The 15048-nt window shown below is 48.7% G+C and overlaps 1 protein-coding gene across 4 annotated transcripts in view; it reads right to left on the reverse strand.

The window, feature by feature from the left end:
- Positions 1-709: 709 nt before the first annotated feature.
- Positions 710-15048, reverse strand: part of ANKFY1 (ankyrin repeat and FYVE domain containing 1) — a 69429-nt gene continuing 55090 nt past the window's right edge. For all 4 annotated transcript variants that reach the window (XM_070772857.1, XM_070772856.1, XM_070772858.1 and 1 more), the window contains 9 exons: positions 14425-14581; positions 13312-13512; positions 11182-11358; positions 9319-9466; positions 8740-8830; positions 8312-8436; positions 6526-6672; positions 5449-5539; positions 710-4922 (listed from right to left, as the gene is read on the reverse strand). In XM_070772857.1, the coding sequence (XP_070628958.1) occupies positions 4790-4922; positions 5449-5539; positions 6526-6672; positions 8312-8436; positions 8740-8830; positions 9319-9466; positions 11182-11358; positions 13312-13512; positions 14425-14581 (1270 nt within the window). In that variant the 3' untranslated portion in view covers positions 710-4789. The remainder of the gene's footprint in view (positions 4923-5448; positions 5540-6525; positions 6673-8311; positions 8437-8739; positions 8831-9318; positions 9467-11181; positions 11359-13311; positions 13513-14424; positions 14582-15048) is intronic.

Genomic DNA, 15048 nt, shown 5'->3' on the forward strand with positions numbered 1-15048 from the left:
GTCACTTCTATTTTACAGACATGAAAATTGAGGGACAGAAACCATGCTACTTGCCTGTTTTGTACTCACTATTTACTGACATAATATGACCAATTCTCCTCAAGGATGGCTATTAGGATTACTTGGGATTGTTTCACGAAAGCCCCTAACAGTGCCTATTAATTACGAGAAAAGCCACCAGAAAAGATTTATCAATCACTACATCTGGCCTGAACAAGGGATGAGCAAAATGGAGGACGGGTAAAGGAAAGGAAAACACTAGCTCAAGAAGCATGAGGGCCACGTGAGCTACTGGATTTGTGCGACTGCATGGTGGGGGCGGGGAATGGATCACTAGACTTTAACTTGCAAACCCCGATTCTTGCCTTAGTTTTCTCTGAAACCCACAGTAACAGTCCTTTCTTCAGACCACAGCCAGCAGAAACCTCACCATGGATCTTCTTGAGTCGCTCCTAAATAATGGAGTCAGGGAATTTCCAGGGTCTGCGGAAGAGCTGCAGTGGGGTCAGGGGGCTGAGCCGGAGCAGCTGTGGTCACGGGTGTCACCGTGAGCTGAAGCTGGGCCAAGAGCACAGTACATCCAGGCAGCTGGTGGTTATGCCCACAACAGCTATTTTTTCACCACTATCAACAATGTGTTTCTGAAAAAAGTGTTGGAAATTCAAACTTTCCTGGAGGGTAGTTGTTAAAGAAATGTATTCACATGTCAGAAGTTTAAAAAAAATCTGTGTATTTGTTTTTAATTCTTATTGGTACTTTTTGCGTTAAAAGGAACTACAAATGTTATTAAGGTTTCCACTTTAAATGCACAATTTTACCTCATTTTATTTATAAGGACTTGTTACAGAAAATGCAAATATCAATATTTGAAAAATACATTCCATTACACGAACTCCAAAGAAACAATGCTGATAAGCGCCATGGTCCTCCTGATGCCCTCGCCCCACACTGACCACCACCTGGAATGGCTTGGAAGCCAAAGTGACCAACCTAAACATGTGCCTGCGGTTTCTGCCCAGGCCTCCCCCTTGGTAGAGCACACAGGGATGTATGTCGTGGTAACAGCCAACTCCACGCATCTGCCCAAAAAACAATGTTAAGTCATTAAGTTGAGCAGGCTGCCAACTCAAGACTCCCTAGCTACAGAACACCAACACTGTCTGTTTTAAGAAGTTAGTATATTGTTTATGCCACACAAAAAAGTAACTGTATAATGAATGATCTTTCAAAGAAAGTCCTTAAGGCATCTATGATAACTTCTGGAAATTTAGTAAGTGTTTTAGTCAAATAAGTCAGCTCTTCACTGAATTACTTCCACAAAATGAGAACATGGCTTCCAAACCCCTTTAGGAAATTGTTTGCCCTCGGCTTCTTCCTCTCCCTGGCTGGGCGTGGGGAGCTTTGGTGCTCAGATTAGAAGGGGCTGGGCTTGCCAGTTCCGTGCCCACTTCTCCTGGGGCTGGTCCTGAGGGGAGCAAGCCCAGGTCCCAGAAGCAGGCTTGTCTCACGAGCTCCCTCATAGCTTCAAACTGCGAGCTCCAGGCGGGGCTGTCACGGAAGCATCCCACCTACTTGCTCATGCTGCTGTCACATGCAGAGTGAGTTTGCCTTTCAGATCTAATCATTACATAGCTCAATCGGGTTTTCTCCTCCAGATTAAAAATAAATCAAAACCGAGATGGAGATCAAGGCTCTCCCCTGTCCCAAGGCTTTTCGTCCACTTCCTGCTTATGGATAAGATGAGCACAACCCGTGTAATACGACAGGTGGGAGACATGAACCAGGAGTGGCAGTGAACCCACCAGCACGTTGAGCTCCACGCAAGGAGCCCATTCGGGGGGAGCGGTGAGGATGCTGACAAGGGTGGTCACAAACAACTCAGGGCTCTGAGGTAGAGGGCCAGCGGTCATGTGGACCCCCACTCCTGGAGAGAGAGAGGCAGGTGAACTGGGCAATCTAATCCAGCCTCAACTGAATCGGTAACTGGGGTTGACAACACACTGGCAACAAACTCCAGACAGAACACACATTCTAACATGTCATTCAGTGAGACACCACTAAAAAGAACTGGAAATTAAGAAGTCCTAAACGCAGGCACTTAAGTTTGTGGGAAGTTTCCTGTATTCGAGGATAATAGCAAGTTAGTTTTAGCCACTCTGTTTAAACATAGACACAGTTTGTACCTTCATCTTTAAAAAAAAAATGATGTAAGAATACACTGTCTCTCAGATCTGATGAGCAAGCGGCAGTTAAAAAGCTAACTTAGAGTTGACAATGTTGACTGATGAAGCAAATTATATCTCAATCAAGTTTAGTCTTCCTGCTCTACTCACCCACAACTGGCAACTTTCTGAATGAATAAAACTGAGCTTTAATCTATGGATTAAATTGTGACAAGAACAGCCAGGCAGTTTGTTCTAGAGTCATGTTCGATGGCTTGGAGAACACAAAGAGGACCAAGAGCATGTTGAGTCCCCCCAGAGCAGCCACCACGCGAGGAACTGAGAGTGTGGCCTTCCAGCCCATCGGGAGAGCCAGGGAGAGCCTAAGACTATGGAAAGGTGCTTCTTCTAGATCTACAAGAATGCACTCTGAACAGAGCTCACAGAACGTTCCCCCCAACCCGTGGAGGCTAAGTACCATCACTGTCCCTAGACTCTGTGAAGGTAAACAAGCTTGACAACTTCAGACATGATTATAAGATTTTTTTTAGAGTACAGTTAGAGGCAGGATTGTTACTAAGATTGGTATATTACGACAGGGGCAGGACAACCAGCCTCATCCCTCACTGAATTTCCATCCTCCTCTCTCCACCACGGACGGTGAAAGAACAGGATAAAAGTACCGAACACCTCGATTCATAACTGAAGCATAATTGCCTTACTTTCCAGTGACAGAATCAAACCACCCGACTAAGGCCTACTTACTCAGGCCCTGTTCAAGCAACAGAAAATGGAAACTGAACACATGTTCCACATGGTCAGGTGTTTGCCAAGACCAGTTGTTTTTCTAGAAAAATTCAGTATGAAATAGGTCAGAGACTTTGGGGGATAGGGAACTCTTGTAATTAATTTTTTTCTTTGAAACACTGCACAAGCTCATATTAACATAGAAAGCATATATATCTTATAAATCACAGAAATATTAAAAAAAAAGTAGCACTCTGGTTTATCAGCTCATTTTACACACATATTTAGGCAACAGGATGTATAAATTCTACAGTGACATGGAGGACATACCCACTATTCAAACAAAAAAAACAGACTGCTGCAAAAAAATATTTAGTCCCTTTTACACATATATGCACACTTCATTAATGCAAAAAAAAAAAAAATGTAGTGGTTACTAAATGTCTGAAAAAAACAGTATATATGATTGAGATTGTTAATCTCTGAGTATAGCTGTACAACACATATTGTTCATCTCAGAGTGTTTTTTTTTTTTTTTTTCAAAGCAGTGGTATAAGTTTCTCTCTAAATGTGCATTTTTAAAAAACTGGCCAAACCTTCATAAGAGAAAAGAAGTTTAACACCTCAGGGTTAATATATATGTACTAGCAGCGACTAAGGCCTGACAGGTTCCGGGGGCTTTATCAGCACATGAGCCTTCCAAAACGGGGTCACACATGTTTGGCCAGGGCCTTTGGCTGGTGGCTCTCACAGGGCAGATCAAGAACCTACGCAGAGCTGGGACCCAGGCACCCTCTCTGGGGTGCTCACAGAGTAACTGGGAAGGTTTTTAGCAAGAAACACTCATGTCAAGGAGATGGGACCTGCTGGTCTGAGGCTGCAGATTCCCTCTCCTCACTTGGCCCCGTGTGACTCTCTTGCTCCAAAGGACACTCCGAGGGAGTTTTCCGTTTAAGACTTAGTGTGAGCTGAGGTCCAGTCAAAGCTGACTGGTAGAATCACTGATGCACAGATATGTGAGGGTATTTTTGAATATGGATTTTTAGATTGGAATCACCAGTAATGCAGCTATATAAAAAGTGCAGCACAAGAAAAGTGCATTTTCTCTACCACTGCCTAGCGGCAGGTAACTGAGGACTCCACAGACAGGACATGGCAAGAGGAGAGAACAAGACGGCTGCTAGGAGGTGTCAAGCTGCCAGAGTGCAGTTGGACACCCCAGTAGTATGAATACCGGTAAAGCTTTCAGTTGTTAAGGCCACAATTTTTCAGCTCTCATCTTTGAACCCTGTTTAGAAAGATTTCACCTTTTTTAAAGGGGTAGTTCACTAAAAATACAGCTTAGCTTTTCCAAAAAACAAAAAAAAGAGTGAGAGACTTCAGGCCAAGAGGATCCTATTTACCTTTACGGAAACACTGTGCAGAGAAGTCCACAGCCACTCACCCCAAAGGAGAGCCAGCTCTCGCTGGGCAGCCAGACACCGGCTTCCTTCGGTCAGGCTCAGACTGGGAAGTCCGCCCAGGCAGGAGACGTCATGAATGCTCTGAGATGGACACTAAGCTACTGGAAGAGAACATGGGTTTCAAGTGTCCTTGTACATTGCTAGCAGAATGGGGTCTAATTCCTATCGTATTTACCACTTAGGCTAAAAGGCCTGGTCTGACTAGTGAGACACCTAGCGACCTCGATCATGGTCTGACACACTGACAATCATACAGCATCATCTGAAATGGGATCTATCCCCCTGGTCCACAACTGTTCCAGTCTCTTGCCGTGGGAAGACGACGGCCAGCTCCTGCTCTGGGTGGGGTCAGGCTGGTGAGCACAGCAGCTGCTGGGGAGCGACTGAGGATGTGGCCTGGACCTTCCTGGGGGCTCACTAAGAGACTCCCCCCAAAGTCAGGACATCAAAGCAAATGTTGCAAACTCGCACAGGCTTGTTCAGGTCAAACTTTATAATAGGAATCTCCTTGGTCGAGCATTTATGGCAAAGAAGACGTCCGCAGTGACGACTGTGGAGGCAAAGAAAAGAGGTGTGAGGGGTTTCTTGAGAGTAGACTGCGGCTGGGCACGTGAGCACTGTCACAGCAGCCCCTGCAGCAGACACGCGAGCCCGTCCTGGTACTCTGCAGTCAGCTCTGCCCCTTGCCGGCTCACTCACACCGAGGCCTGTATAACTGACAGTCCATGGTAACAAAATTCTGGCCAGTAATTAAGTTAAGTGATCCGGAAAAAGCCTCTTGCTTTAAGGCTCGAGACAGGCTCAGCAAGAGCTAGGGAACTCTCACAGTTGGGGAAGATGACGCGAGGCCTGACAGGCTGCCTAGGACACTGGACCCCAGCATTCCACAGGAAAGCCACCCGTCTGAGTGTCTGCTGGCCTCCCTATGTCTCTAGACGTGGGCAGGGTCCCGTGGTCAGGTTTTTCCCAGGAGAGTCCCAGGCCCTGGCAGGTTCATGGTTTCTCGTGGGGAAAGGCAGAAGCAATCCGCAGAAGCCTCCTTACTCCTCTGGTGGGTGACTGGGGGCGGGTCTTACCAGTGATGTTTGCGCGTTGTGACTCCGAACTTGGCAGTGCACTCGTAGCAGTTGGAGCCATCGCACCACGGAGGCTCCTTGGACAGCATATCTGTAACACAGCACAAGACCAGTTCCTGTCAGATACTGACTGTGTCCGGCCAAACCAGGGAGCAGGGGGAGAAGGGAACTGGACCAGGAAACAAAGGAACACATGGCAGAGGGATGTGAGGGACAAGAGGGCAACAGAGCATGCCTCCTTTCACTGTGCTTTGCAGATACCGTAATCTTTTTCACAAGTCGAAGATCTGTAGTGACCCTGCATGGAGCACATCTATTGGTGCCATTTTCCCAACAGCATTTTCTTACTTCATGGGTCTGTGTTACACTTTGGTAATTCTCACAATATTTCAAATTTTTTCATTATTATTATATTTGTTATGGTAATCTGTGATCAGTGATCTTTGATGTTACTATTTTAACTGTTTTGGCATTTTTTAGCAATAAAGTATATATAAATACATTGTTTTTTAGACAGTGCCACTACTTATGCAACAGACTACAGTATTATGTAAATATAACTTTTACATGCACTGGCAAACCACAAAGCTTCGTGTTGACTTACTTCATCACAATATTCACTTTACTGTGGTGGCTGGAAACTGACTGAGGTCTGCCTGTTCTAACTGGGTCACACAGGGGAGGAAAAGTCAGTGGGGCTAAACCAAAGGCCATTCTGAAGAATGGAAAGATTTGGCATCAGCTGAAGGATGAAGGGTGTGCAGACACATAGCCAGGAGCGCTGGGGAGACCTGCCTGGAGCCAATGGGTTTCCCATAGGATCTGGGAAAGCAGGAATCTGACGGGGCCCCAAAGCAGGACACGCTGTAAAGAGACTGCTAACAAGGACACTCCCCAACCCTGCTCAAAGGCGCTTTGCGGCATTCACAGACAAAATCCTAAACCACGTGGTGCCTCGAAAACTACCATCTCAGATTGTACAGCAAGTCATCCTGAGATTTCAAGACCACCAGTACATCTGGGTAAAAGACACTGCCAGGGTGCCTGCACTGATGCAGCTGAACACAGGCCACTCACCTAACAGTCTAAAGAGCAGCTGCTTGGTAGCGACCTGGTAGTTGAAGATGTTGACTCCTTGGTTGTTGTTCACCCCCAGGCGGGCCCCCGAGCGGACGATGGCACGGCACAGGTTGGCGTTCCCTTTCATGTATGCCAAGAGCAGCACTGGAAAACAAAACCACATGCAGGGCTACTGCCCACCCAGGCCCAGCCTGGCCCTGCCAAAGGGCCAGCAGAGGATGGCCAAGGGCAGGACACAGCCCTGGCAGGACATTCGTTAGCAAAGTCCCCTGACACACAGAGGGCCCTGCGGCTCTGGTAAGAGCTCTGCAGAGGATCTGTAATATCTTGCAGCCAAGGACCAGTCATGAGCCAGGGGCTCCAGAGACACACTCTTGCCCATTCAAAGCTTTGGCCACAAGAGAACTGAGGAGGGAGCAGATGCCGCGGGAAATATGCACCACTGTCTCAGCTGCCTTCCTCCTGCACAGAACACTCTCCACACAATGCAACAAATTCTAAAGACTGGTGAGGTGTGCACACATGGAGAAAATCATAAACCAGTGTGGTCAGCCTGCTCCAGAAAGTTACTCAACCCCATGGAGCCTCTCTCCTGTGCCAGGAGTGGACACCCAGGCTCTGGCCAGCCCACCCTCCTGGTCCTCCCTACAACTACAGCTACCAGCAGCTCGTTTTTACTTACATTTCACAGATACTTTATTTAAATTCTTTAATTCTGCAAATGATTCACAAAAATTAGGTTATTATTTCAAAGGAGGAAGCAGGCATAGAGATATGATGGAGCTGGGTATCTGAAACCAGGTCTGTGTAATTCAGAAGCCTGGGCGTGAAGCACCTGCCTGCTTGCCAGCCCCTGGACCACGCTGCTCACTGGAGCAGGTGCTGGGCTAACAGCTCACTCCCAGAGCTGACCCCCCTGAAGCTTAGGCTTGCCACTGCTGGCTTGAAAACATGTCCATGAATCAAGGCCAAGAATTCTTCCCAAGGTCAAGAAGGAACGACCAAACATTTGGTTCCATGCAGAGGTTTGGGCTACCTCACGGTGACAGCACCGCTGTCAAAGGCCACAGAGGCTCTGTCTGGCATGAACGGGGGTACAGCAGCAGTGAACAGTTCAGACATCCCTGGGCTGGGAAGAGACAGACCTGGGCTGGGAAGAGACAGACCTGGGTTTCATCTTTGTTTCCTTACTTGAAAAGTGGGAACGCACTGCACGTACTGCTTACCTCATATGGTTATTGTGAGGAAGAAAATGAATGCAAAAGTACATCAAAAGCACTATGAAAGCTACACAAGTTAACACAGTGATTGTGGGTGGTGAGAGTACTACCATGAGAGAGGCCTGTTTATTAACCCCCTCAATCAAACATCAGCCCTTATCTGTAGAAAACATGCCTTCTCTGTGAATATGTACTATGACCCATTTCCTCCTTCTGAAGCACCTGTGAGGCAACTGTATTTCCTCTCTCTCTCGGGACCTGAAAGCTTGGGAAGGGACCTAGTTGACTAGATACAAGGTAGATGAGGCCAACAGAAACAGGCAGGACAGCCTGTCTGGACATGGGTATGGCTTTGGAGCACTAGATACGCTTTAGATGTGCTTGTACCTAAAGTCAGACACTGCCAACTTCCGCCTCAGGGATCTGTGATGCCACTCGCAGAGCCCAGCCGAAGTGCACGGGGCTGAGTGTCCTTCAGTAATGACACGTGTGCCTGGGCTCCTGATTTTCCAGGAAGCAAGGAACACCGGTGAGACAGGACCAACAAGAGCCTCACCACGTACCTGTGTTTCCTTCTGCATCCGGTTTATCCAGAGGATACTCGGGCATGCACTCTAAGAAGAGATCAAAGATGGCTGCAGCATTCTCCTTGCCATACTGTCCCAAAATGTGCAGTGGTGACTGGCCTCTGAGAAGACAAACTGGAAAAGTTAGGTGTGTATCTGCCATGGCCATCATGCGTAAAAGAAATGGGACTGTCTGAACTCTGTGATGCTGGATAAATCTAAAGGACACAACGGTCATATAAGTTTACCTAAAACGTATTTTCAAAAAGAAAAGTTCCAGGGCACTAAAGGCTGGTCAAGTGCCCTAGTGATCAGTTCTGCATTGTGCACCTGGGGCTCATGTAAGATGCCTGTGACCACCAGCTCGGAGGGGTGCACCAGGGGACGTGGAGTCCTGGCCTCTGCTCTGAACCACACATACTCACCGTAGATTAAACGCTTCAGCATCCACGGTGCACTCTGTCAGGAGGACCCGGATGTTGTTGAGTCGGCCATGCATGACAGCAAGATGAAGAGCTGGGGAGGAAATCCTCTTACAGCACGAGCCCAGATGCACACACAGAGCATCTCAACTCTTCTCGGCCTCACAAATCTCCCACTGAATGGGACCCAGTCAGAGCAGCCACGATCCGCTCACAGAGCCGCCACCATTCGCTCACAGAGCCCTCCTTTCCAGTCTTCACTGCCCCCAAGAATAATTCTAAATGCAACCTCCTAAGATTTGCTTTGTGCCTCTGCAGTTATCCAAAGGTGAGATTTAACGGTTTCACAAGAAGCCATTCGGGTTTCTAGGGTCACCATTCACATCAGGAGGCTGCCCAGGTCTCCATCAAGGAGCAGGCTGCATGCCCAGCTCAGAGCATTTCCTGTCACAGCCCGGCCCCTGTAAGAGCCAACCTCCAGGACGGGGAACAGACCCAATGGTGCGTGCTGCCCTGCCACCCCAGAAGGAAGGGAATGCTTGAGGCCCTTGGCACCGCACACAGGGAACGCCTGGGAATTACCGTTATTTCCATTCTCATCCACAGCAGCAAAGTCCACTCCATTCTCCAAGAGGACTGAGCAGATGGTGGGAAGGTCCTGCTGGGCAGCAAGGTGGAGGGCGGTCTGGCGGTGCTTGGTTAATTCATTCACTTTGGCACCTGCAAGAAGCTGATGACGTTGGTTACATGAGCAGCTGCTCTACCACCACCAACCAAGGTCTGGCATAAGGGGGCAAGCCTGCCAATCTCCTGCCCGCCAGGGTTTGCCCTCCTGGCTAAGCGGGGAGCTAACTCCTGGGGAGCCTCAGGACCACAAAATCTGTCCCAAGGGGAAAGTGGCAATTACCAAAATGTCCAAAAAGCCACTCCTTAGGACCCAAATATACTAAGACTATGGGATATAATAAAACTACACAGGACTGCAGTCATCTGCACCGTCCTCACACACAGTGGACACAAGATGTCCAAGGAGAGATAGAGAAATGTGTACGTACACACACACACGCATACACGCTGAAGGTGTTTAAAAGCACGTATACCAAACTCAACGCAGAGCTGGGAGTGAAAGGGAGATACTAACCACTTTCTGTCCTTATGTGTTTTAAGTTTCTCCACAATAAAAATATACTATTTTTGTATTTTTTTTTTTTTAAGAAAGAAAGCAACACAGAGAAGTGCAGAATCAAAGCAAGAAGGCCCTTTAAATAATATATATTCATTTATCATCCACTTTCTAACAAAGTTTCAAAAACAGCTACTAACAGAAAAGACTACATAGTGGATAAATACCATAGCATATATTTGAAAGTTGCTAAGAGAGTAGATTTAAAAATTCTCGGGCTTCCTAGGTGGTCCAGTAGTTAAGAATCTGCCTTTCAATGCAGGGGCCACTGGTTTGATCCCTGGTCTGGAAAAATCCTGCATGCCACAAAGCAACTAAGTCCAAGAGCCACAACTACTAAAGCCTGTGTGCCTAGAGTCTGTGCTCCGCCACAAGAGAAGCCTCTGCTTATGAGAAGCCCGTGCACCACAACAAAGAGTAGCCCCTGATCAACCACAACTAGAGAAAAGCCCACATGCAGCAAGGAAGACCCAGCACAGCCAAAAAATAAAATACATAAATACATCTTTAAAAAAAACCGATCCTCATCACAAGAAAAACATTTTTGTAACTATGAATGGTGAAAGATGTTAAGTAGATTCGTGGTGATTATTTTGCAAAATATACAACTATCAAATCAATATGTTGCACAAAATATACAACGAAACACAGTATGTTGTGTTTAGTTGCTCAGTCATGTCCGACTCCTTGTGACCCCATGGAGTGGAGCCCACCAGGCTCCTCTGTCCATTGGATTTTCCGGGGAAGAATACTGGAGTGGGTTGCCATTTCCTCCTCCAGCAGATCTTCCCAACCCAGGGACTGAACCCGGGTCTCCTACATTGCAGGCAGGTTCTTTACCATCTGAGTCACCAGGAAAGTCCAATGTGTTGTATACCTGACGCTAATGTTGTTTGTGAATTCTGCCTCAAAATGTTAAGTAATAAAGACTAGTGACAAAAAGAAAGAGAGCACTCCCTGGAAAGCGCCAGCTAAGAGCCTGGCATGGAGCAGGTGGACAGACACAATCTCGTCTCCTGATGCGCCCGCCTGCCTCTGCCACCCACAACCTGCCTTCCCTCATGACCTCACCTCAGCATCTGCCCACTGGGCGTGCAGGACATGCCAAGACACACTTGCTCTCCCGAGTGTCCTGGCTGCTCCCTAAATTCCCACTGGCCTTTCCCAATTCCTGGCAAAACACCTGTGACAATAGAGTCTCCACACACCCTATAACATGCTTTGTCCACAGCTTACAGCAGTAATGTTTCAGGGACACTCACCAAGTTGCGGACAATAATCTCAGAGCCTGCCTGGACAGCAAGGTGCAAAGGGGTCAACTTGGAAGCATCCTGGACTCTGGAATTGACGTTCGCCTGGACGCTGATCAGAAACAGGACGCTTTCAATATCAGAGTTCTGAACTGCCACGTGCAGAAAATTCCGGCCCTTGTTATCCACCTAAGGCAACAAGTGGGAACCAAAATGTTAGTGGGTGTCCCCCACAAGAATGCCTCCTGAGCACCTGTGAGCTGCACTGACCACCGGAGAGGCTGCACTGCAGTCCTCCCCACCCCAACCCCCAAATTACAGACCCGCTCTGCGTATTTGTCCAGAGGACCGTGTGTGCATGGCCACATCCATGTGGTCAGAAAAAGGGAGCTAAGCCAGCTGCCCTGGCATCCTCCTGCAGCAGGAGCAGACCTGGAAGGCCAAGCAAGAGATAACCTGAAGGACAGGGAGAGGAGGCTGGCAAAACACTGGGCTGCACAGGGAAAGGCACAGGCGATGCTGGCCGTAGGTGTCTCCTGCTTTGGCGAAAACAAACACCCAGCACTCGAACACAGCAGCCGCAACGCCAGTCTGACCTGTGAGCAGCCAAAAGAGCCTTCAGAAATTTCCACCAAAGTCTCCTCTTTCAGTGAGCTACAGGATAATAATTCATGTTGGGGAAGGCCACCAACAGTATGTCACAGACTTTGTTCCACTGATGTACAGCAGACAGCGGGTCATTCAAATCCAACCACAGAGGGCACGCCAAATACCAGGGCTGTCATGTCAGTGTGAGGGCTCGGGAAGAAGGAAGGGAGACATGCTACACACAGCACATTCCTTCACATCACACACACACCCACCCATCCGCCCCCCGACACACACACACACCCAGCATCCTTCACATCACACACATACCCAGCCATCCGCCCCCCAACACACACATACACCCAGCATCCTTCACATCACACACACATCCACCCAGCATCCTTCACATCACACACACACATCCACCCAGCGTCCTTCACATCACACCCACACCCACCCATCCACCCCCCAACACACACAAATACCCAGCATCCTTCACATCACACAGACGTCCACCCATCCACCCCTCGACACACACATACACCCAGCATCCTTCACATCACACACATCTACCCCTCGACACACACATACACCCAGCATCCTTCACAGCACATACACGTCCACCCAGCCACCCCCCGACACACACATACACCCAGCATCCTTCACATCACACACATCCACCCCTCGACACACATACACCCAGCATCCTTCACAGCACACGCACGTCCACCCAGCCACCCCTCAACATACACATACACCCAGCATCCTTCACAGCACACGCACGTCCACCCAGCCACCCCCCGACACACACACACACCCAGCATGTGTCTGCACTGGTTTCACACTACATGAGGAGGAAAAGGTGAAAGGACTGTCTCCATTTAAGAACATTCTACCCCATGTGAGCAAGGGTGAGGTTAACACCTACACAATCAGTCACACCGAGGCAAATGCTGAAGAAAAGGGATGCACGGAAGCCTCAAATACAAAGCCAAAGTCTTCATCCATGTTAGGACTTTTGTTCAGGTCCCAAATTTCCATTTCACCTTCATAAACGGCTACTCAGAGACCTCAGCAGTACTGTAAGAGCTGGATGGAGAGGCACGTATCTGAGGATTGACCTGACAAACCCACGTCAGCTCCCACCTCAGACCGGCTGCCACAGTCTCCTGGCCCAGTCTGCTGCTGCAGGTCCACAGCTTATCGTCTAGAACGAGGACAACCGAGACTGCTAAGCTGAATGGTGGCAGCTCCTCTAAAACCCAAAAGCTCCTCGAGGTCAATTTAAGCCTTTTTAAGATATTCATTGCTAGGGCAAGTAAAACACCAAGAAAACACAAAGCATGCCCTCAGTTCTGCAAGATGAGGATTCCTGTCACCGGGCCCCGTCCTTGTACACGTGGCTCCACTGGGTGGCCGACGTGCAGGGCAGAGCAGGCGCATTCCACCAAGCAGTGAGCAGGCACCCGAACGGCCAAGACTGAAGAAACACCTTGATACAGAAGAGGCCTGTTTAGTCCGTGACTTGTGTTTGGCCGGGTGTCGCTCGCTCACCTGCTCGGCAGCCCCGGACTCTCGCTTCAGGATGGCCTCGGCCGCCTTGTTGTTCTTGTAGGTCATGGCACAGGCAAAGGGGGTCAGGCCCTGCCGGTCTCGCACATTCAGGTGGATGTCGGGGTGAGAAATCAGCAGCTGAATGATGACACTGTGTTGGTTGCTGATGGCCACGTGGACAGGCGTTCTTCCTTCTGCATCCTTTGGGGACCAGGCACAGATTTCAACATCGAGGTGAAGATAAAATCCAGGAAAAATATGACACAGAAAAAGTTTAAATCAAATTCACTTCTGAGAATTAACACTGCCACTCTGAATCTGAAATCATCTTTTCAAGAGGCCAAACACAGGATGACTGACAGCCACTCTACCGCCATGCTCCAGTAGCCCAGGGACACAAACACATTTGGTTTAGAGAAGCGCAGTCAACCTCACCTTTAAGTTAAACCACTACTCATCTGCTAGATGAGTGAAGCAGCACACACAGGCTAGAATGCTGAAAAGCATCAAGGAATGTGACTCAGGGATGTCCCATTGAGCTATTGAACATTTTCTTAAATACAGTACTCAGCTTGGGACTAGAACAAATTCTCAGTGGCCATCTGTAGCTAAAGGGGACAGGATAAGTTGATTGAACAAACCTTCTTCACTTTGTAGAAAGGACAAAGACACAGAGGAAAAAAGTTTTGACCTGGAATAATTACAATTATGAGACAGGCTGTGGGGGCTTCCTGGTGGCTCAGTGGTAAAGAATCTGCCTGTAGTGCAGGAGACGCAGATTCAATCTCTGGATTCCCTGGGTCGGGAAGATCCCCTGGAGAAGGAAATGGCCACCCACTCCAGTATTCTTGACTGGAAAATTCCATGGCCAGAAGAGCCTGGTAGGCTACAGTCCACGGGCTTACAAAGAGTCAGACACCACTGAGAAACTAAATACCAACAAGACATCTGTACGACCCAGGAGACAGTCAGTTCCTGTGTCTGTCCCTTTGGCCCATTCATGGTAAAGCAGGGGTCCAGGACCGGAGACTGCAAGGTGTCCAGACATTAGAGGAGATTCCCCTGATTCTGGGGTGACCATCCCTCTACCCAGAAAAGAGAGACCCTCTATACCTGTGCATTTACATTGGCACCAAACTCCAAAAGACACTGGACTGTCTCTTCCAGCCCCCAGGAGGCTGCCAAATGCAGAGGGGTCTGCCCATCTCTGGCCTCTTCCTCTCCTTCCCCATTAGCACCAGGCTGTCTGGGACTATTCACATCGCAGCCACTGAAAAGAAGGGGAAATGAGAGGAAAGCATGCTGACAGGCGTGGAGCAGCAGCCTCATCCAACCCCACAGAAAGCCTGTTGCCGCCAAGGACTGTAGTCCTTGGTCTCAAGTATTGCTGTGTCCTGCTCCCATAGATTCTTCAGCAACTGGTCCTGGAGGCAACTTGGGTATCAGAACTCTTAAAAGCTTCCCAGGGGATTCGTGTGCATTTAAAGATTAAGAATCATGGCTTGAACGCTGTCCTGCACAACTTCACTCTGCACTCTCCCACACCTCCTGCACTCTGAGGCCGTGGAGGCTGTCATGGCTTCAGCATTGGGATGGAGTCTGGCAGAGGCGATTTGGTCTTCTCCACACCAGCCTCTTGGTCTCACTGTGTGAACAGGTCAGATCTGATGACAGGGGCCAATATGGGTCCCAAAGCAGGAAACCGGCTTAGTTTTTAGACTCTCTGATCTCGGCACA

Source organism: Bos indicus, chromosome 19 (assembly GCF_029378745.1).
Source record: "Bos indicus isolate NIAB-ARS_2022 breed Sahiwal x Tharparkar chromosome 19, NIAB-ARS_B.indTharparkar_mat_pri_1.0, whole genome shotgun sequence".
Classification (NCBI taxonomy): Eukaryota; Metazoa; Chordata; class Mammalia; order Artiodactyla; family Bovidae; genus Bos; species Bos indicus.